The sequence below is a fragment of the Plasmodium chabaudi genome (assembly GCF_900002335.3).
Source record: "Plasmodium chabaudi chabaudi strain AS genome assembly, chromosome: 6".
Lineage (NCBI taxonomy): Eukaryota > Apicomplexa > Aconoidasida > Haemosporida > Plasmodiidae > Plasmodium > Plasmodium chabaudi.
The window spans coordinates 678,261-702,718 of record NC_030106.2 but is presented as its reverse complement, the minus strand read 5'-3'; the positions used below and the strand labels follow the sequence as shown (position 1 = coordinate 702,718).

The 24,458-nt window shown below is 23.3% G+C and overlaps 6 protein-coding genes across 6 annotated transcripts; 3 read left to right on the top strand and 3 right to left on the bottom strand.

Moving 5' to 3' along the window:
• Positions 1-436: 436 nt before the first annotated feature.
• PCHAS_0618100 (conserved protein, unknown function) lies at positions 437-1,929 on the top strand (the record flags this gene model as incomplete). The annotated part of the gene is made up of 5 exons (XM_016797520.1): positions 437-471; positions 660-870; positions 1,054-1,236; positions 1,362-1,585; positions 1,737-1,929. The coding sequence occupies 5 exons, from the start codon at positions 437-439 to the stop codon at positions 1,927-1,929; spliced, it is 846 nt and encodes a 281-aa protein (XP_016653463.1).
• A 915-nt stretch (positions 1,930-2,844) lies between these two features.
• PCHAS_0618000 (conserved Plasmodium protein, unknown function) lies at positions 2,845-4,248 on the top strand (the record flags this gene model as incomplete). Its single annotated transcript, XM_016797519.1, has 1 exon — positions 2,845-4,248. One exon carries the CDS (start codon positions 2,845-2,847, stop codon positions 4,246-4,248), a length of 1,404 nt encoding a protein of 467 aa, XP_016653462.1.
• A 378-nt stretch (positions 4,249-4,626) lies between these two features.
• On the bottom strand, positions 4,627-8,923 carry PCHAS_0617900 (conserved Plasmodium protein, unknown function; the record flags this gene model as incomplete). The annotated part of the gene is made up of 10 exons (XM_016797518.1): positions 4,627-5,367; positions 5,516-5,568; positions 5,701-7,693; positions 7,818-7,867; positions 7,972-8,077; positions 8,227-8,296; positions 8,400-8,464; positions 8,588-8,630; positions 8,734-8,801; positions 8,921-8,923. 10 exons carry the CDS (start codon positions 8,921-8,923, stop codon positions 4,627-4,629), a joined length of 3,192 nt encoding a protein of 1,063 aa, XP_016653461.1.
• Positions 8,924-10,012: 1,089 nt separating this feature from the next.
• PCHAS_0617800 (prefoldin subunit 3, putative) lies at positions 10,013-11,276 on the bottom strand (the record flags this gene model as incomplete). The annotated part of the gene is made up of 6 exons (XM_016797517.1): positions 10,013-10,138; positions 10,244-10,333; positions 10,473-10,577; positions 10,728-10,839; positions 10,976-11,046; positions 11,211-11,276. 6 exons carry the CDS (start codon positions 11,274-11,276, stop codon positions 10,013-10,015), a joined length of 570 nt encoding a protein of 189 aa, XP_016653460.1.
• A 1,567-nt stretch (positions 11,277-12,843) lies between these two features.
• Positions 12,844-13,322, bottom strand: PCHAS_0617700 (mitochondrial ribosomal protein S8 precursor, putative; the record flags this gene model as incomplete). Its single annotated transcript, XM_016797516.1, has 2 exons — positions 12,844-13,050; positions 13,140-13,322. The coding sequence occupies 2 exons, from the start codon at positions 13,320-13,322 to the stop codon at positions 12,844-12,846; spliced, it is 390 nt and encodes a 129-aa protein (XP_016653459.1).
• Positions 13,323-14,814: 1,492 nt separating this feature from the next.
• PCHAS_0617600 (cysteine repeat modular protein 2, putative) lies at positions 14,815-23,157 on the top strand (the record flags this gene model as incomplete). The annotated part of the gene is made up of 7 exons (XM_016797515.1): positions 14,815-14,880; positions 14,987-15,032; positions 15,135-15,350; positions 15,456-15,641; positions 15,728-16,429; positions 16,572-17,869; positions 18,055-23,157. The coding sequence occupies 7 exons, from the start codon at positions 14,815-14,817 to the stop codon at positions 23,155-23,157; spliced, it is 7,617 nt and encodes a 2,538-aa protein (XP_016653458.1).
• Between the last annotated feature and the right edge of the window lie 1,301 nt (positions 23,158-24,458).

Here is a 24,458-nt window from a genome sequence, read left to right as displayed (position 1 = left end):
TAAAGTAACATTTTTGTTATCCTCAGCAATAATATAATTGTGTGTGGTTTTCGTGGCATTTTCTTTGACTTATGGTTTATTAGTTAAATATGTTTTCTCTTTTATTTACACATTTAAAGAGATATAGTTTTAATATATTTAAAATAAATAAATGTCTAAATAACCACATTTTAATTAAAATATTTTATATTAAAAATTTTCAATGATTTTCATTTAATAAAGTTTATTTTCCTTTTACTTACATTTTTCTATGTGTTTTTTTAATATATATTTTTAATTATTACATGTTTCATTATTTTCCAAAAGTTAATCTTAAAAAAGTTTTTAGCTGTAGAGAAAAGCTAAATATACAATTTATATTTTTTGTCTAGCCGAAATTATCGCTTTTACTGTGGGCTTTTATCGAGTTGATCTTTATTATTTTGTGCATATAAATATGAAGGAAAATATAAAGATATTATACATACATGGGTAAGGGAGCAATCAAATAGTTTCTTACTCGAATGCATACAATATATATGCGTGTCTTCCATTTGTTTTAATTAATTTATCACTGTGCTTTATCTTTCATAACAACCCTATTTCGTGATTTCCTTTTTAATATTACTTATAAACTAATACATGTATTTTTTCAATACTTAATTTTTATATTAATATAGATTCCACATATTCGGAGAAAACAAGAAGAAGAAGTTGATTGAAAGAGCCGTAGGGAAAAAAAATATGATGGTGGCTAATATAAATCAGAAACGAAGTATTACATTATTTATATTTTTCCTCCTATTTATAATTTGTGCAATGTTATTTAACATATATGTATCTTACAAACTATCATCCTTGTTAATTTTAGCAATAACAGTGGTTCTATCGGTAACATAAAAAAGTTGAGAATTCATATATAAAAAAAAATAGTTTAAAAATAAGCGATGAGTGGGCATACAAATACATAACTGATAAGACCTTAATTTTATATATAAGAAATGGAGAGTGTGTAAATGGAAAATGGTCATAAAACTGTGTACTCATTTTAATTATTTTTTATTTTGTTTATAGATTATCATTATTATAATAATATACTTTATCGGATCACATCTTATTCTCTACTATATTATGAAAAAATCAATTAAACAAGCCGAACAAAAAATAGAGATATATGACCCTGATGTTGTTGTTGGAATGTATTTTGGGGCTGTTGTAGCCATGAATCTTAATTATAAAAACGGGAAGAAACCTTTGGTAAATATAATTAATTTAGATTACTTAATATGACCCACACATGTCGTATATACTTAATTTCATATGTTTGTTTTTTTTAATTATCATATAAATATAATTTTTTATTTACCATCTTAATTTGACAGGTTCTTATATCCCCTTCCGTTAAAACGTTTCAGAAATTTACTCATAACTTAGGAGCTGATCTTTCTACATTTCCTTATGTAATAATTGTTAATGGTTCAAAGGACACAACAACAACTATGAGCACTTGTGATGAATTAGTTTCGACCATTCCAATAGGAAAAGGAAGACTCGAAATAGTTGATGATGACCATTCTTATTCAAAATTGAAAGAATCTGATTTTAAGTAATTAAAACTGGAGTAAAAGAGGGAATAAAATGTGTCCCCGTTATATATTATATGTGTATGCCTATTCATTGAATATATTAAATTGTATAGTGAATTGTGAAAATAGCTAGTTCATTTTTAACGTGATTAAATGCATTTTGTTTTGTAGGTCATGGATTAAAGAGGCAAAATATAAGCCGTCGACTTGTTTAGTTAATGTGACAAAAAAGTTGAAAGATGAACAATTGGGGCAACGTATTAAGATAAAAACAAACTCCTTTACCGAAATTGCATCATTTGAGAATGAGAATGAAAATGAAAATGAAAATGCGAATACGAATGAAGATGACCCATTAGTTTAAATACAATTCGAAAAGGTGGTTTCAACATGAATATACATACGAATTAAGTTTGATTATTTATTCAGATACATTGAACTATAAAGAAAACCTACAGAAAACATATGTACATATGTTGGATTTTCTAAAGAAGCTTATGCAGTTTTTTCAACATTTTTATTTTATAAAAACCTTCCTTTAGCCATTTGGCTTTATCAAAATATATTTACACTTGACGAATTTGTTGAAACATAGAAATATTGTGCATGCATATGTATGTACTTTCATTCTGTGTAAAGAATGATAAGACTATTTGCATGGACACATTCCTCACATATTTCATTTTATGGTTTAACTGCCTGTGTATTAAGTATATCTACACATGTATTGTAGATTTATTTACTTGCATTTATTTTGTAGAACATTTTTGATTTATACATCTCTTTGTAAAGTCACAAATTTCGTGTATATATATTTTTGGATGTTTAAAGAAATTTAAATATTAAAAAATATTTTTCATTCGATATATATATCTTTCTATATATAATTTTTCAAAAGTTTTGAGAAATATCGATTTCGTTGTTTGATGTGCTTAGATTTTTTTGTGCTTTTTTACATTATTTTATTTTTGTATATTTATTCTATCTTGATTCCTTACAATTTTGATTATTATTTAACTCGCTTTAGTGATATGTACTAACCATTTTAAAGTTAGTCGATATTTCTTTTTTTTGGGGATGAGAAAGGGAATGAATGTCGTTAAATATTATTTAATATTAATTTGGCAACCCCTGAATAAGTATATCTTTAAAAGAATAAATAATTAATTGATTAATGAATAAGAAGTAAGCTGATAAAATTTATAAATATATTTCACGAGTTTTATCTATTGCCATAAAAATGTAACTTGAAAAAGTGTGAAGTCGAAGTTATTATAAAATGATAAGTCACTTCAAAAAAAACATCTCGTTGAAAAATTATATATCTACAAATAGTTTGAAGCAAAAATGGATTAAGGGGAATTTGTTTTTTTGTTCATATAGTTCTTCGACAAATAATTGTAATTTATATGGAGTGAGGGGAAAAACAGCATTATTAAATTTCCATAGGATACCAGATTCTGTGGGTAGTATCAAGAAAATTGGGATACACAGTTATAATAAAAATAATAATGAAACTAAGAGCAGTAATAATAAAGAGCGTGTAAATTTATTTAGTGAAAAAGACAAAAAAGAGAACTCTAATAAAACTGATAAGAAAAATGAACAGGGCATTATTATGTATTATCCAGAAAACTCAAGATTTCCATATATAACGGTTTTTACGATTTTAGGAATGATAGGAATTTCATCTTTCTTCAAAATTTTAATTTATAACTTAAAGAATTGTGATAATGAAAGCGATTTAATATCACAAGTAGATAAAATATTAAACTATTTGGATAACTACTTTATTATATATAATTTTGAAGAAAATAAAAAAAATACAGAATATAAAAATGGCATATTTAATATAAAATATTTAACATCACAATTTTTTTTAAATGAAAATACACTTCAATGCGCAGTTCAATTATTTACGTTTTTTCTAGCTTCCTGCTTCCTTGAAAAGCATTATGGATCTTTAATATATATTGGATTATTTTTATGTGGTACCTTGTTTTCAAACATTACCACTACCTTATTTTGTGATCTTATTAAGAATGTAGAATCATTAAAGTTTATTAACTTTGCCCTTATACACCCATCTGGATCGATGGCCTTTATATGTGCATTTTGTTCCATTTTTTTCAAAAATTGTGCTATATGGAAAAATATACCAATCAGCTGTTCTATATTCATCGTACCATTTTTATTCTCAAGCTTTTATGGGCTCTTATCATTGTATAAAATTAATAAGTATAATTTAGAAGAAGCAAATAAGATAAATAACACAAACACATATGAAGACAATAGTTCGATTGACAAAGCAAAATTTGATTTAGAAAATAATATGATTAAAAATGTTGATAACGATGATAAAAAAAAGACTGTGCAGCATGTAAAGGAAGATACACATAAACATAGAAATGATAATTTCATTCCTTATAAACAAAATGAAGCTCTAAATATATTACAAAATTTTTTAATAGCTGAGAAATGTGATTCAATAATAAATAAACAGAAAAAAGAACATGTTTTTTTAAATAGAAAAATCCAAAACTTAAAAAAAGAAGCATTAAGAAATATTGATGAAATAAATAATAAATCTGAAAAAATATTTTTTAGTCTCTCTTCTGCATTTACAGATGTATTTGGTATTGTCTTAGCATCAACACTTTATTTATTCAAAATTTTGAAATGAACATTTATCCATTTTATTTCACTAACATTCAAAAAGGCTTTAAAATGGAAAGTTTGTATTTAGAGAAAAACATAAATAAGTTTGCTTTGCTCGTCTTTAAGTAGTATTATGTGATCTAAGATACAAATTTACTTTGAAGCGATGAAAAAAAATAGAATAGAATGATAATAAAATTTAGATAGTTTCCTCCATGAAACATATAATTATGGTCCTGTATCCACTGGTGGCCCATTGTCTTATTTCGCTAACTTGCGCTAGCAGAAATCATATGCTTTCTCTTTATTTGAAGAGGATGATTTTTTATTTTTCAGCTTCATTAACAGTAATTATATTTGTTTATTAAAATTTAATAATTCTATCACCTTTGTAAAATATTACTTAGCTTTTTTTTTCAATATTATTTATCCTTTTTCCTAAAAATGGAAGTTTTGGTTTTTCACGTTTTATGTTTAAACCTTTAACCATTATATTTCTTTTTTCATTTGTTAATAGCATATTAGAATTTTTATTTTTTTCTAGTTCATTTATATAATTTGCTTTATTATTATCTTCTAATTTACTCTCAGACAATTTTGAATATAATTTGTGTTCTACATCAAAAGACCTTTTAATTTTTCGTATAAAATTATCTTTTATAGAATCTGCATTATATTTTGCGGTTCTTAAGGATAGATTACGTTTTGCTTTTCCCAATTTGTCTTCACTATTTATATCATTATGAATATTTGCAAATTCAATGCTGGCACTTTTTTTTGTTTCTATATAATCCCTACTTTTTATACCTTCGTTAAAATGCACTGAATATTTTACTTCACCCATATTACTCTTTTTATTTTCAAAAGATTTTATTTTTTTAATAACCTCCTTTTTATTATATATATCATTTTCCTTTGAATATACACTATCTTCTTCCGAACTATCATCACTTGTCCATGAACTTTTAAGGCTCTTTCCACTACCTTCTTTATTTTTTTCCTCAATAATTGTTTTATTATTTTCTTCATTTCCCTTTTCAGCATTATGAACTTCGTTTGATACATTGCTTACCGTTTTAGTGTTGACAAAATTGAATGCATTGAATAAGTCTGTAATATAATTGGCTACATTATTGGGGACGTCCTATAATGGTACGTAAATCATGCACATATGAGTTGGAAGATCCATACATATATTCACACATATTTTATGGGAAAAAGAAACACACAAAAAAACAAATAAATGAGCAAATGCTCTCTTAATTTTTATTTTTATTATTTTTTTTAGTTACTTGTTTAGCAGTTTCTCCACTTTTCCACGTAGTATCAGCTTTAACTTCGTCTTCTAAAAAAAAATAATAATATTTCATAATGAAAAATTGTTAATATGAAAAAATAAGCTAAGCATATCCTCTATATTTTATCTGTGAAGTATTGCTGCCACTACCACAAATTTTCTATTATTCAGAATACCCACCTGAACTGTCATCTTGTTTTTTGTCATTATCTACACTGCTTATACTGCTTACGCTATCTGAATTTTCTGACTTTTCTGATTTTTCTGACTTTTCTGATTTTTCTGATTTTTGTGAGCTACCTGTACTGTTTGTATCTTTTACTGCTTTTTTTTGAATATAATTTTCATCCACATTTTTATTTTCTTTATTTGTCCCATTTGTTTCATTTGACTTATGGTTGCTATTCTTTTTTAGCATGATAGAACTTTTCTTTCCATTTTTTTCTTTTAATTTTAATAATTTGTATATCATCATATTTCCCTTTTTTTTTTCGTGGCCAATTTTAAGCTCATTTTCCCTTTTTTTCTCAACACTTTTTTCACTTAAACTAGTATTCGATACTTGTGTATTTATATTGTTATTAGTTGTGTCTGATTTTTCTGAACCACTTACCTCCGATGAATCCATATTTTTCTCTGGGTTTTCTTTTTTTAATGAAATATTTTTTTTTTTTATAAATTTTTCTTTCACTTTTGTTAAATTTTTTACTGATAATGGGATTGGCTTTTTGACAATTTTTTCGAATTTTGAAAAATCTACATTTTTTTTTTCTATCAAAGATGTATCACTATTCATATTAGCCACTTTTGGTCCTGTATTAAATTTTTTTAATATCTTTCCCCCTAATGGTTTTACACTTTTTTTCATTATATTATTTTTTATAACCTCAGAAATTATATTATTATTTGCTTCTGTTATTTTTTCAGGAATAGGTTCCTTAATTGTTTTATTTATGGTTGTATCTTGTTTATCTAAACTTTCGATCTTCATCACATCTTTATCTACACCAGCCTCTACTACTATGTCATTCTTATAAATATTTGTTTCACTACTTTTTTTTAAAATTAATTTGGAATCAAAACCACTTTTAGACTCATTCATTTTAGGAATTTTTCCTATAGTATTTTCACGGGTTAAATCACTTTTATTATTCAAAGTAACATCTGTTTTCGATTTTTTTGTAAATATTTTTTGTTTCATTGGATTTTTATCTTTATATTTCTCTATATATTTTAATGGAACATAATTTTTTTTTCTTATATAAACATTATTTTCAACATTCTTCGATTTTACAAAAGATTTTGGTGCATCTTTTAATGGAGTTGTAAGGTTGGTTTTTTCTATGGGATTGGCATCTTCCTTTTGTGTCTTTTGTCCATCATCGTTTTCGTCTTTAGAATCGTTACTTTCATTTATTGGTTTCCTCTCGCTCAGTTTTCCATCGGTAATTACACTATTCCTGTGAGCATTTTCTTTGCAATTTATGTTACCTGCTAACAACCCTTCCAATGTATTTCCTTTCATTATTTGAACTCTTTCAGGAAATATTTCCAAATTACTTTTTCCCGTAGAATGCTTGTACGTATGATCAATATATCTTAGGCTATTGTTACTTTCTCTATGATTTGATTGAGATATTAAGTAATCATTTTCTAAATTTGTAATATTTAATATGTCGGATAGCACAGACATAGTATTATTTTTATAGACATCATCATCATTTAATATAATTTCTCTTAATGTAGGTTGGCAAATACTTGGATCCTTTAATGAAATGGCTCTTAATTTTATACTTAAAGGAACCGAATTCCATATACTACATAAATGTAACCATTTTTTATCATCAAATAATACTGCTATATATTTTAAGTCATTAGAACTTTTTTCCCATAAATGACGATATAATAACCATGATCTATTATTTGTTTTTACACACAACCATTTTAAATCTTTTTGACATAATTCCCATCTATCAACAATAGATAACCATCCTTTATCATTTGTTTCAGAACTTAACCATTCTAAATCTTGTAATTTATGAGAGGTTAATCCTATTTGTTCGATTTTTTCCTCCTTAATACCAGTTCCATTATCTTTAACTATATGTTCACCATTTAATTTGGTTAATATTATATGAATTAGTTTTGTGCATTGATATATTTTCTTATCCCTCTAAAAAAATATGTTTCAAAATATCTTTAAAGAATTATAAAATGATTGGACAGTTATTCATTTATGTATATGAGCATGCATAATGAAGTCTGCTTAATTTGTTCTCTTTTTTATTTTTCCTTACAATTGAAATAGAGGTCAATATAGTGTGAATTAACGGAAGGGAATGTAAGACTAAATAAATAAGAAATAATAAAAATAATGTTTTCATGCCGAATGGAAATGTGCATGTATATATGTAGATTCTTTTCATTTTTTCTTCGGCGTCCTCTTATTACCTGGTTTATGGATGTTCAAGCATATATGTTCTATTATATCACAAATAGCATTAATAAAAACATCTATTAGTTGTATATTCACATTCTTTGCTTGTCCAGTGTTGTTCTGCATGCACGTATGAATACATAATCATATGTGTAATTAAAATCAATGCAATTATTTTCCATAATTTCAATTTTATTATGTCAAATAGTAAAAGAGAAAAAACAAAAATTAAAATGGTACAACAACTATATGTTTTTTCTTCCTTTTACCTTTAAATTCCTTATTTGATTTTTATATGAATATACACAATTTTCATATTTTTTTATTTTTTGCGATGCTCTACAAAAAATATTTAAAAAGGAAACACAATTAAATGTGTTATGCATGAGTATGGTTGGGCATATTCTTCTTTTTTTAAAGACATTTAAAATTTTAATTATACAATCTTTTATATTCTTTTAGTTCATTTAATTCGATTAAATAATCTTCACAATAATTGAGCTTATTCTACAAAGGGTAAAAATATGTAAAGACTTGACATCATTTAAATGGATACATTTTAAGTGTGTATGTATCATGGCATTATTATTATTTTCAACTTAAATATACGTAAAATAATGCATTTTTTACCGAATTTTCCTTTTTTTTATTTAATCGAAGATTTTTGTAGCTTCTAAAAATATAAACAACACACGAAATAATATATAAGAGAAAATATTTAATAAAAAAATGTAATTCATCCTTTTTTGCGATAAATAAGTTGTTTCCAGTGTTACGTTGTATTGTTTTCTTCTAAAGGGTATCTCAAAAAATTCCCAGATAGAAAATCATGATTTACTCCTATCTATGATTAAATTTGAGAAAAATGTGTTTTGTTTTAGAGAAGAAATATATATGTATGTTATTTTATTTATTTTTATTATTATGCTATAATTCTTTCTTTTCAAGAAAAAATAAGTTAACCATTATTGAGGCATATAGGATATATTTATTTCCTCTAATAAGTTACTAAAATTTTTACATTACTGTAATATTTATAGTAACACAAATCAATTTTGGAATGCGTTTGAAGTATATACAATTGGTATTATTTGGGTTTACTTGTTTTAAAATTATAAAAATATATAACTCATTTGTTATAAAAATGTAACATTGTCTAGACATAAAAATAAAATTATGAAAATTGTCTAAGTTATATGTGAATATTTATTTTTATATGAATTAATTAAAAAAGCGTGCTTAATATATGTCTATTATTACAGTTTGTGTTGTTGTTTTTTTTAATTTACATTGTTGTTCATATTGTTTATTGAAAATTATGAACATGTAATAATTTAATGGCATGGAGAATGAAAATTAAAGCATAATTAAATGATTAATATATTGCCTGTACATAATTTTTTTGTAATATTTTTTGACCAAATAATATTTAAATATTTTTTCTCTTTTTTGGCTTTCTCTAAGCTTATATTAATACAACTTTTATCCTGAACAATGTGTGCACAATGAAAAAAAATTATGCATATATTAAAAAAATATATAAGTAGAAAAAGCTACATAACAATTTATAGCTTCTTGGATAAAACAAAAAAGCAACTATTTTCATATCCCTATATATTACATATGCATGTGTCACATGCTATTTTATATATTTTATTTTGGTTTAAGTAAATTATAATATATTAAAAAATGTGTTAATTTATCATATTCAACGAAAGTAATAAACTATATATTTTCTTATAATAATGTCTTATTTTTGTACCACATAAAAAAAATAATATACTAACATGAGTTATTTATTTTTATACACATATATTTAACATATAAAATTAATTTGTTTTTTTTTTCATTTAATATATATAAATATATTTAAAAAGGGGAAATAAAATGGATGAAAAAATATACAATACAAGCGAATATATATTCATAGCGTATACATGCAATATTTTCCCAATTAAAATATTAATTTCACACTAACAGTTTTAGCGTGTCCAACTGTTTTGTGGTAAACAATCTTGTGAATTTTTAATAATATAACATTACATTCCTGGAAACTTAGCCTTTAGTTTCAATCGCATTTTTTTCTTTATTCCCTTTTTTCATCTCAACATAATTATGAATTCTTGATATATTAATTTCAGTTGTTGATATTTGTTCGTGTAACCATACAAGTTCCTTATCCTAATTTAAAGAATTGAATTTTTTAAAAACATAAATGAATAATAACATAGAAGCACATAAAACGGGATACTAATAAACACCATTTTACACATTTTTAAGCTATACCATTTCTTCGGATAAATTTATTGCTCTTTCTAAATGCTGATTTAAAAGCTCTATAGCCTCATTGAATGGAAATTCAACCATTACATTAGCCTGTTATATAAAATAATAAATATGAGCCATTTATAATATATAAATAAAAGGTGTTTCTCGAAAAAACAATACTATGAAAAAAATATTTTCATAAGCAGTTCAGATATTCTTCATAATTTTTTTCAATATTTATATATACCCCTAGCCAAAGAAGAATATTGTCACATTTTTCAATTACTCCCTTAGCATATAACGATTCTTCAAGGGGGAAATAATGTTCCAAGGCTGCGGTTTCATTCATTTGCTATAAAAATTTGTAATTTACAAGAAATTATGCACATGTATATATAATAAAATATGCAAATATAAATTGTTCACTAGTATAGCTTTACTAAAATGGATTTTGCAATTTCACAAAAATAGAATCTTTAACTTTGTAATATAATAATTTAACCTTTCTTTTATATAAGGCATTTACAACTTTTAAAGCATCTTTTAACTCAGGTATTTTCTTTTCAGTATTCATTTGTCTAGTTACAAAAGTGTGCTCCATAAATTTATATTTTCTGAAAATAAATAGAAGTAATGTATCATTAAAGAATATCTTATTCGTGCTATTCTGTTTTATTATCTTTATAGATTTCAAAGAAATAAGCATATGCATATATTCAAACTTTTTCATTATATATTAACAATACTTACAATAAAAGTTCTTTTGCTAATCGAAGAATAGTTTCCTCATTTTTATTTTGTAAAAATTCTGTTACATGTTCCTGTGTAAAAAATTTTTTCATTATAAAAACAAAAAAAATTAACATGTATATATTTCTCCATATGTTAGTAATATCAAATAAATTTTATTACATATATTGTCTTATAGAACTATACGAAAAAAAGAATAAAAATGTTAATAATTTATTTTATAATATTCTCTAACTATGAATCTTGCTCCTGGGATATTCCTTACAGACCTTGTATTGTCGGTCAAATCATCGAATGACATTTTTTTTATAAATAAAATAATAGCAATGAAATCAAAGTAAAAAATGTGGTAATTTGTGATTCTTTAATCTTTTACACCAATTAAAGGCTATAATTGTTATATAAAAAATGTGTTCTCAAGGTGTCATATATATGTATATATTATCTTATTCATATATGGGATTAATCTTCTATATTATAGGATATAATCTTTACTAATTTGAGATTCATTCCAGTTACAGTAAAATATGTTCATGCCATTATTTTTTCTCATTGAACAAAATATAATTCCTTTTCTCTAATTTTGCAAGAATATCATATTCCTATGAAATTATTTCCAATCTCATATGGGATTGTAGAAAGTTTGGTAAAATAGGGAAGCTTTGATATTATGTACTTTTATTTCAATATTAATAATTTTTTTCTTGCATAGTAATAAATTGTATTACGTAATATATTCACTAAACTATAAAAAATTGTTTCCTTTTTTTAATTTTACAAAATTTACACTACAGTTTCTACATATATGCACTTCCTATTGTACGTTTTATGTCAATATTCTGTTTGTGAAACGTGTATAAAATATTTATCATTATTATTAGTTTTTTTCTTTTTTTATGTTTTATTTGTTACATTTATTAATTATATTTTTGGTACCTTATTTTTTATTTACTTTTTTTCTTTTGTTTATAAGATGTTTTATAATACAAACATATGCTATATTTATTTTTTTCATTGGCAAGAATAACAAAATAGTTTAACCAAAATTATGCATACTATTATGTTTTAGTAATAACACTAAGGGCGAAAAAGTACGATTTAAATAAGACGAACTAATATGCATACATATATGAAATCATGTCTTAATAATGTGTTTGTATTTGTAATGAAAAATTGTATATTTCATATATATTGAATTCCATTTTTTAAATAATTCATTTAGAAATATTTTCATATCTATAAAATGGTGCAGTTTACTTTACACAAAAAAAGGGAAAAAGTTATGAACATGGAATAAATATATTTTCTATTTCCTCTTTATTCATGGCTATTGGTTTTTTATTTGGTACACCACTACAAAATGTAACATATATGGCTCATATCGTATTTATATATATAATGAGCTTTCTTTGATTGTCTATATTCAATCCATTTTATATTTCGATTTTTTAATATTTTTATTTAAATTATATTAGTTTTTAAAAAATTATTTTTTTATATATTTTTTACAAATAAAAAAACAAATGTTTGAAAAATATAAAAAACATAAAAAAAGAAAATATGTCAACTACCATGAAATATGTATAATATGTGGGCATGTGCAAATACCTTGAAATTTGGTATTTGGAAACTGTCCTTTTTTTACTGCTGTAAAATAGGAACTATTGTAAACATAAAAATAGTTATATATTTCTTATGATATATAACCATATTTAAATAAAAAAAACTATCGGTTTATTATTTCCCACAGAGGAAATGTATTGAAAAATTTTATATCCGTCTATCCATTTCCATAAATATAAAATTTTTTGTTGTTATTGTAAAAATATAATCATAAAATATTATCCCTCTAAGTATGTACAAAAAAACTAACAAAAATGCTGGTATCCATTATTAACAGCAAATAGCATTTTACCCCCAATACCCATTCGTATACAATCTCTGTGACTTATTACACCGCAGCTAGTTTGCATTACCCATAATCCTGTATTGAATCGGGTACGAAATTTGAGTTCATGTGGTGTTAGCCATATATCTCTACTTGGTTTTGATACAACTCGAATATTTCTTATGACCTATATAAAGAATAATTGTTTACATATATATAATATATGTTATATGTATATGCGTATAACATATATGCAAATCTGTTTATAAGTATTACCGGTGCGCCCTTGTAATGCTTTAGTAGTATATCTATTTTTGTCCCCTTAATTGCAAACCCTCTAATGAGACCCTCCTTTTGTAGTAATTCAAGAATTTGAACATTTAATACATGAAATGGACATTTTTGAGTCATAGCATCAGTTCGTAATAACGATACTACCATTTCACATGCTCTCTGCATTTTGTTTTTTTTTACAAAAATTTTTAGAGAACTATATAGGATGGGTATATATTTTTTTCTTTTTTTTTGGCATATTTTTAATTAAAAAAAATTATATACAAATTTTTATTAAAAATATTAAATAAAAATTAAAAAAGAGAGAAAAAATAATTAAAATAACGTGAAAATAAAATGAAACGGATAAAATTGATGAGTAATTAAAGTATTCATAAAAACATGAATAAAAAAATGGAAGCATTCCTTGTACTGTTCATATCATATATTTCAAAAAAAGGAAAATATAAATATATTTTCTTTTCTTATGGTATGTTAAATTTTTATTTTTTTGCATATACAGAATTAGGAGCATTATCGGATTTTTATAATCACCTAAATTGTAGTTTACACATTTATAGGTACATATATTATGTATGCATTTTGAATTATAATTTAAAAGTGTATTTGCATACCTTTAATTAGGTAAAACCTTTATATCTAAAAAATAATTCCCTTTCATATATGTATTGAATCAAAGGTTTATGCCAATTTTCATAACGAGAATTCATCACATATTATTCATCTATTCCCTTATATGCATTGAAGCAAAGAATAAGTAAAAGTATATAAATATTTTTTATTTTTTAGAAATCTCAACACAAATCCCTAGACACAACTACGGCTCTATTTTTTTTTTAGTATTTCATGTGCATGCATTTAAAAATAATTAATATTATTTGTTTTATAGAATTGTAATGCTGCACAACATGCATATATATAGTATATTTTATGTGTGTTGTGTAACAATTCATATGTATTAAAATGATCATATAATAAATTATATTTATAAGCATTGTAGACCATAATATTCAATATTATAAATCTTCAAATGGTGGCAAACGATGTTATAGAAATTAAAAATTACAATTTATCAACGGAAAAAAAACTTTTAAAATAAACTTGATATATTTTAAACGATAAATTATTTTGTTAAAACATTAATAAATGTTATGACGATATATATGTAGGTAAAAAGACAATATGTGTATATTTGATTCGAAACTATTATAATTAGTACGTTAAAAATTAGTATATAAAATACACATACCTATATATGCATGTGATCATAATCGTATATGCATAAAATAACCCGATTTCGTGATGAAATAATTTTTCTTTCTTCCCTTGGGTGTTCTAATTTTGTATTTTTTTTTGTTCTTATATTGTTAGCTTACAAATAAATTATTTTCTCAATAAAATAAAAACATGTTCCCTTAAATTGTTCAATCGTAATTTATGATTTCCTAAAATATTATTTGGTTGCATGCAGAACAAAATATTTCTAAAAAGTGTAAAAAAAAAAAGTAACAATATTTTCCTTTAGTATTATATCAATACTATTTTAAAATAAATGTTATAAATTATTTTATATTTTATATGTTTGTTTACTCTATTTTTATTTTTTGGGGAGATGGAGTATAATTTTTAAAATTATTTTTAATATTATATCTACAAAATGGTGAACCCGAATAATTTTTTGTTTCTGCTGTCTATTTTGGTTTGCTATTTATTTCTTGAACAGGTTAAACATAACACCCTACTACATTGGCATTGTCTATACACTTAAAAAAACAAAATAATAATATCTCTATATATTTATTCATAACTTTGCGTATTTCCACCTTTAGCGCACAACATCTGAATTTTCGAAGCAAAACCACCACCCCAAGGGTGGTAATAATTATATAAAATAAATATGATAAAGCATGTAAAAGATATGCATATTTATATACTTTTATTATTTTTTACGAAACATATATGGGATTTTTTTTATAGGATATAGAAATTCAAATATCCATAAAAATGCCCCAGTAAAATCAAATAATTTGAAGCATAAAAATAAGGTTAAAAATTTATTCAAAAAAACAACAAAATTAATAAATGAAAGGGGGATTAGTTTTGTTTATGTTAGTTTAGACAATATTTTGGAACTAAAATCTAACAGTCCTATTAGCCTTATAAATACCATTTATTCAAAAGAAAAGGGAAAATGTAACATAAAAAAATATTAGTAGCTTTAATATATATAATTTTATTGTATTTTTTCAATTTTACCTATTTATTTGTTCATTCATTTTATTTTGTATTTATTTATAGATCTATCTAAATGTTATATTGATGGGAAAGCAAAAGATATCGACAACTGTAATAGATTTACACTTTCAGGAAATATATGTGATGCTCCTGTTGATTTTGATGTAAATAATAATTTTGCATTGAATAAGCAAAATGAAGATTATTCAACATGTTTAAGTGATAATAAACCTGAATATAGGATAAAGAGTTAGGAATTAAAAATTATTTATTATGTCTAACACTTTTCATATCCTATCTTCAATAAACATATATATATTTCTTTTTTTTAATAGAACGTAGTCATATTGTAATCCAATCAGGAGAAAAATTAGATTTAAAAATAAAAAACGAATCATTTCTTTTGAGAACATCTATAATTATTACAGAAGATGATTGTTTAAATAAAGTGAAAACCAAAAGTTCTCATTTTATATTTCAAAAAACAGAAAATAAATTTGGGATACCTATATTATATAAAGGGCATGTAATAGGTTCTCAATTTCAAAATATTAAAGTAGCGAATGATGCTGAAGGTTTGTTTAATGTATGTTCTTGTATAATTGATTATTTATATTACTCTTATAATAAGTGTTCTAGTAGTAATAAGCATTATTCAGAAGTGTTAACTATTCGAGTTATTAAAAAGCCAGTAAATGGGGAAAATAATACAAAAAAAATTAAAACAGGGGAAAAATATTCTGTGAATTTGGAAGAATATGTAACTCCATTTCCTATTAAAAATGCTTTTATAATTAAAAACATCGAAGGGTATACATGTAACAATATTAAGAATATACCTTTTAATGAAATGCATGAAATTTTTTATAAAAATGAAAAAAAAATGCATTTTTATGATATATTTACACATGAAACGGATTCTAGAATTTTTAAAGATGATATAGTTTTTCAAACACCTGGAGATTATTTATTATGTTACGCATCCAATGATGGTCAAGTTGATTACTCCGCTTTACTTTCTACAATTTTAGTTATAGGTTAGTACTCATTTTGTAGTGTCTTTTTTTTACTGTCTTTTGAATTATATAATTTTTGCCCTAGTATACATAGATATGCACATTTTAGTATGTATATAAATATAATAGAAAAAAAAATAACATTTTTCTCTTTATTTTTCAGGGTATGATTTAAACAAAATGAATTACATATATATCGACTTAAATGTGCCCAAATTAGATATAGAGCACTCAGTTGTTTTGCAGAAATATAATTCAAATGAAACACTAAAAGATATATTTTTCAAAAAGAAAGAAAGTATTGAATGCTCAGGTGAAAATGTAACTTATTCTAATAATATTTCTGAAATAAATAGTGATAATGATAAAAATTTAATTTTAGATGTTATACATATATCAAATATACAGTGTGATGAATATGATGTAATATTGGAAATCTGTTCAAAATATGATGATAATAAAGACGATAAATACAAATTAATTGGACATGCAATTATAAAACCATATATTTTACATGGTAATTATGATATAAACCATTTAGCATGCTTCAATATAGAACCCGATGATATTCAGGTATATACAATGAATAAAGAATCAGAATTTTTCCTATTTTTTCCTGAATTGTTAGAAAATTTTAATAAATATGGTATCACTTATTTATATATATCATCATTAAGTTATACAAATAAAAATGAAATAATTTTAACTTATAATCATGATAAAAATATGACACCAATTTTTTTTAAATATTTTAAAATATCTAATCCTTCTAGTTCAATATTATATATTACAAAAGACAGCATAAAATTATATGTTTTAAAAAAACCAAATAAATCATTATATTTATATGATATAACTCCAGAAAAAGTTGATAATAAAAAAAAAACTATTAATAGTGATAATATAGATGACCCATATATAGATATTTTATTATCTTATTATTTAGATTATGCTGATTTTATAAAATGTGAAAACTGCTTAGATCCTATTATGATGAAACCAATATATGATGAAAATAAACTTCTCAAAAATATTTTTGTATTAACATCACATCCTTATGATAAATTCTTAATAATAAACTTAGACTTTTCTATTCTTTATACGCATAATATTAATGATGTAAAAAATGAAGTATTACAGGTTCGAGGTATATCTTTTTCTTTAAATATTTTGGAACACGGATCATTTTTTATATCTGATATATCATGTGGAATTTTTAAAAATGAATCGCTAGATTGTTTTTTAATTGACCAATTAAACAATACCGTATTAGCTATAGAATATATTCAAATGTATAACAAGATAATTCTTATAGATACCTTTCAAGGGGAAAATGTTACCCATATTGAGGAAAATAAATTATACGACTCTATGATTAATCAATTAGACACCTACTTGTATAAACCTCAGAATATAGTAGTATACCCCTATTATGATTCTTATGTTATATTTATAAATGAGGTAAGGGCAATGGACGTAGTAAAAATGAGATAAAATTATATGGGCATATGTATTGCTATAAAAATTTCATTTACATTCTAATACGTGTTTAATCACTGTCTAACTTTATAAAAGTATGGCTACATATGTATATATACACATGCGCTTATATATTTTGTCCTTTCCATACCATTTTCTTAATATAGGACGAATCTAATGAACTAATTCTGATGCATTATGATAAACAAAAAAAAAATAATAATTTTTCATATATCGGTAAAATAGATAATACACATATTGATATTGGTAAAATTAGAAATGTGTATAAATTTTACGACTATAAAAACCTTATTAACAGAAATATACTTTTAATTATAAGATACTATGAAAGAAATATCCAATTCATATATATTCCTATAAGAAATATTTTGAGCTTTCTTGAATTAAAATATAACCATCCATCTGTTATACAAGATAATGGGCAAATGTATGTACTAAAAATAATATCAGATGAAATACAAAAAATGAATATCCCTCATAATTTTCAAATAATTGTTCATAATATAAATAAATCACAATATGTTACAATAGATAGATATGATGGGACTGTTCAAATAAAACTATCAGAATTTGTTGCAGATCCTGTCAATTTAACTGTTGAATTACGTGGGGTTTTTGTTGAATTAAAAATAAATATAGAATTTACAGTAATTTGTGGTGATGGTATGAAAGTGCTTAATGGAAATTGTGTTCCTTGTCCGTTAGGATCATATAATAATATTAACGAATATATTAAAAATAAAACAATATATGAATGTACATTATGCCATGAAAATTCTACTACTAAATATGAAGCATCTATTTTGATATCCCAGTGTTTGTGTTTACCAGGATATGAATTAAATGATAATGACGAGTGCGTTTTATGTGCAAAAGGGACATGGAAACCTGATCTTTCTAACACCCCTTGTATTTTTCATTGTTATCCTAATTCATATAGTTTAATTGAAGGAAGTAAGGGAGAAGATGAAAGTGTATGCAAATGCAATAAAGGATTTTATTTTGTTTCTAAAGATTCCATAAACTTTTGTGAAGAATGTGATATAGGCTACTTTTGTCCTGGTGGGTATAAAGTAAGTAAAATAAAATGTCCGGAAAATACTACAAACACAACACAACGAAATGATTCTATAAAAAGTTGTGAATGTGAAAAAGGCTATGAACCCTTTGATTCGTCAGGTCTAATTAATTATAACTTTGCTGAAAATCCAATTTTTAACGATTACAAAAATTTTACACATGAATTGCAAAGCTCTCAAGTTTGTGTACCGTGTAAAGTAGGGTTTTATAAAAGCATCGTTTCCGATGCAAAATGCACACAGTGTTCTCCTCACGTATACACGGTTGCAGAAAAATCGACTTCTATATTTAATTGTAATAAATGTGAGAAAGGATACTATTTAGATACTCAAGATTCATGTTTATTATGCCCAGATAACCATTATTGCCCTGGTGGTGAGAATAATAACGCAAAAAATGGAAATTATGAAAATAAGAAAGTCCCATGTAGTGTTAGAAGTTTAACAATACCCCCAAATGAATTAAATATATCAGATTTAAATTGTTTATGTAAAAAAGGATTTGAATTTGGAAAATTAGAAGGGAATGAATTTGATTGTTTAGAAATACCTAAAAATTATTATAAACCCACAATAAGTAATACAAAAAAACAACCATGTCCAGAAAATAGTGTTACATTATATACAAAAACAGAATCTAAATCAAAATGCATATGTATGGAAGGATATTATTGGGATTTTCAAAAATATAAATGTATTAGATGCCCGAAAGGCTATTATTGTCCCGGCGGATATTTAAAAAATTGTTTTACAAAAAATACTTTGAATGTATGTAAGCCTCAAAAAATAATTTGTCCTATAAAAAACTCAACAACACAAGATAATAAGCCATTTAGCGAATCAAGTTGTATGTGCGATAAAGGATATACTATAAATAAAGAAGCATTAGGCGAATGCGTTTTGTGTCCAGTTAATACATATAAAGATGTTATATCCAATGTTGAATGTACTATGTGCTTGGCACCTTACACAACAGATGGACAAGTAGGAAGTACCAAAGAAGAAGATTGCACATGCTCAGGCGGCTATTATTTTTTTAATCATTGCTTACCTTGTAGTGATAAAGATACTTATTGTAAGGGTGGGAAAATGATAGTCAATAACAAAAGAAAAACTGTTCACTATGCTCCATCAAAATGTTTACCCAATACAGTTGTATCATTTGAAACAGAAAGACCATATGATTCCAGTTTTTGTGTATGCAAAAAGGGTTATAAACATGTCTATACTGGAAATAATTTCACAAAAATATGTGCACCTTGTGAAAGTGGATTTTTTAAAACAATAATCGGCGATTTTACATGTGAATCAAAATGTAAACCCAATTCAACTAGTTTTTATGGATCAACGCATGAAACACATTGCTTTTGTTTAGAAAATTATTATTTTAAAAATGGGATATGTATAAATTGCCCAGATGGTGCACATTGTCGTGGTGGTTTTGAAGACGAAACATTATTGAATATGAAAAAAGATGAAAATTATTTGGATCATTCAAAAATTAAACATGTAATGCCTGTTCCTAGAGAAAATTATGCACTTTATCGATTAAAGGATAATATATATAATTATGATTGGTTTATTGTAGAATGCTCAATCAAAGACGCGTGTTTATATAATGGAAAATGTCACGAGTCTATGACTAATTTTTTATGCGGAGAATGCAAAAAAGGGTATACAAATAAATTTTCTAAATTAAACTTGTGTATCAAATGTAGTGGTATGATAGTTAATATTTTGCGTATCATATTTGTCAATATCATCGCAATGTTATTTATAGTTATTATGGCATATTTAAATGTTTTTACGGGAACTAACAGAAAATCCGTTCACTCTATTGTTATAAAAATTGCTATAAACTACTTTTCTTGCATGAAGTTATTTTATATTATTGGAACAAGTGAAATGTACTTCCCCATCAATCTTTCGTCTCATGTTAATTACATGACTAAGTATATAAAAAAGCTATTAAAAGTTAAAAAAAATTATGGTTTATACTGTATATTAACAAGCTTCAATGTGTCACATGCAAATGCTTACTTTTATGGAATGCTTTATTATGCGTTTAAACCTATTTTACTTGCGATGGTATTAACAATTTTAATGTACATAGTCGTCGAAATGTATAAATACAAGGTTCGGGATAAAACAAATATAAAATTAAGAGTAATAGATGAAATTAAATTGTTAGGAAATAATAAACTATATGACGAAATAATGCAAGAACTGATATCAGAAAGAGGATTGGTACTATTCAGATATATACCAATACCTGGAGATTCGCGATTTAAAAGAATTAAAAAATTTCTTGAAGATATGATTCCTATACATGTCACATTATTATTTTTTGTTCATACACAAATCACGTATTATATGTTAACATTATTAGATTGTAAAGCAATTTATTATAACGATAAATTTATAGAGCAATATATGAGTTTTGCACCTAGTGTAAAATGTGGTTTATCTAAAGATTATGCAAAGTTTTTTATATTAGGTATAAGTGGGTTAATAGTATGGGGGATTGGCATTCCATTAGTGTTTTATTTATTGTTATATAAAAATAGAAGAAAGCTGCATAGTGAAAATGTTTTGCTTAAATATGGTTTCTTAAACAATGGATATAATTTTCAATTTTGGTATTGGGAAACAATTGTCTTTTTAAGGAAAAAAATGATTTTACTAATATCAACTGTTTCTTTATTGAAGACGAATAGAGTGCTTGGTACCACTATGTGGTTATTTACTTGTGTTTCATCTTTTTTTCTCGTATTACAGTTAATATTTCAACCGTTTGATTCAAGAAATTATCATATTTTAAATAAATTAGAAACTTTTAGTATGGTGGCATGGACAATTAGTTTAATGATTTTGACATTTTTAACAGTGTCGAGTGCTAGTTCTACCGTGAATTTTTATGTTTTATTGTCTTTGTTATTTTTTAACTTTATTTTTATGGCTAATGTTTTGATAGTTTTATGTAATTCCTATATGGAGCATTTAAATAGCATCAAGAAAAGTATTAAAATCCCATTTTTAAGCAAATTTTTTGAAAACATGTCAAAAATCGCTGAAGAAAAATGTTATAAAGAACCCATAGTTTCCTTGAATCCTCATGACAACTCAATTGAATTCACAAAGAAGTATAAAAAGCACCTTTTATTTGGGAAGCATATATTAACAAACGAAGAAAAAAGTTATTTTCTTAATGTTTTATCAAATTTTATATATTTTGGTATATTGAATTTAAATTTCAACATTTTTCATTCTTATTTTATGGAGTTCATGTTAAGATTATCAGTAATTGATAACGAGTTGCTTCAAAAAAAGCCAAAAAGTGGCATTTTAAAATTAATTGCTAAAGAACCCCAAAGCATAGACGAATGGATAAAACTTAAGGAATGTGAATTAAAGAAAAGAACATTCTTTGAAAGACATAAAAAAATATTAAATTTGTTTACGAATAATTCATTTATTATTCAAAATAACATAAAAAATATTATATATAAAGGAGACAAACATACAATAATTTCAGACTATGAAACATTGATTAATGTCTTAAAATATGATAAAGATTTTATAACGGATTTCAACTTTTTATATGATGAAGATGCAGTCAAATCCGGTTTAATCCTTTCAGATTTCAAATTGTCATTTAACAAGATAAAGATGAAAGATAAAGAATTAATTATGCAGTTATTTTCTATATTTATTGCAAAGAAAAATATTGTACAATTTGAACGAGATATTCATCTTAAAAATAAAATCGAACAGCTTAAACTATTGTATGAAACCCTTATAAAGCCAAATGAAAAAAAGAAGTTAACATTTCGAAAAAATGTTGAAGATGCGGTTAAAGGAGATAAATTTGATTATAAGATAATAGAAAATGAATTAATACAATTAAATAATAGAATAGATACCTTAATAGATAATTACCAAAAATTAAAAAATGATATATATGGTGAAGTTGAATGTAATCCTAATGATAATCTTATTCTAAATGACAATGATTCAGAAAATTTTGATAGCAATTTAATAAAATTTAGTTTTAAAGAGGTGTCTAACGATGAAGAACCAGAGGAAAATGTGATAATTGAGGATATTAAAGATAATATGGAAGAGAATAAAAATGATGATAAATCACAAGACGGTATTCAGAACATTTAATTAATACACAAAATATATATAGTTATAATTTTTATTTTTCTGGAAATATGTTCAAAAATGTGTTTAATTACATTTTTATAATGTTTTAGATATATTTATATTTTTTCTTGAGTATATTAATGTTCATACTAAATATTTTTTATATATTAATATTATGATTAATAAACATTTATTTTGTCTAATTTATATAAAAGTTATTTTGAATATACTTTAACAATAAAATAATTAATTAATAAAAATAAACGAGTATATAATTATTTTTTTAATTAAATTATTTACAATAATAATAAAACTATTAAATAATTATATTTAAAATAATATTATTAATAATAATTAATAAAAAATAATAAATATAAAATATATTTTAATTAATAAAATAAATAATTAAAATTAAATAATTTAATAATAATAATTAAATTTATTAATAAAATTAAAACATTTATATAATATTAATAAATAAATATATATATTTTTTATTAATAATAGGTATTTAATTGTTTAATATTTTAAAATAATGTGTAAATAATTATTAAATATTAATTTTAAAAATAAATAATTAATTATATTTATATAAATTAAAAATAAATTATTAAATATACTTAAATATAATTATAAATATTAAATTAATATAAAATATTATAATTAATTGTTTATATTTAATTAATTAAATAATAATTACATTTTAATAACACTATTATATATTTAAATTGTTATATATAATTAATTTTAATTTAAATTATAATTAATATATTATAATAAATATTATTTAATTTATATTTTATTAAATAAATATATAAATATATTATTTTATTTAATTAATTATGGTATTATATTAATTTATTTATTATATTTTATTTTTTTATATATAATTAATTTAATTTTAATATATATTATTTTATTATATAATTAACTTAATAATAATATATTTATTATTTTTAAATATTATTATATAATTTAATATATTTATTTTATTTTAAAATATATTATATATTTAATTTTATATTATTAATTTTTTAATATAATTATATATTTAATATATATTTTTTAAATTAAAGCATTATTATATAATTAATTTAATATATTTATTTTATTTTTAATAATTATATATTTATTTTTATTATTTATTTTATTTTTTAATATATTATTTAATTTTATATATTATTAATTTTTTAAATATAATTATTATTTAATTTAATTTATATATTATATTTTTTAATATAATTATATTATATAATTATTTATTTTAATAATTTAAATTATATTATTATTTAATAATTTATATAAATTATATATATATTATT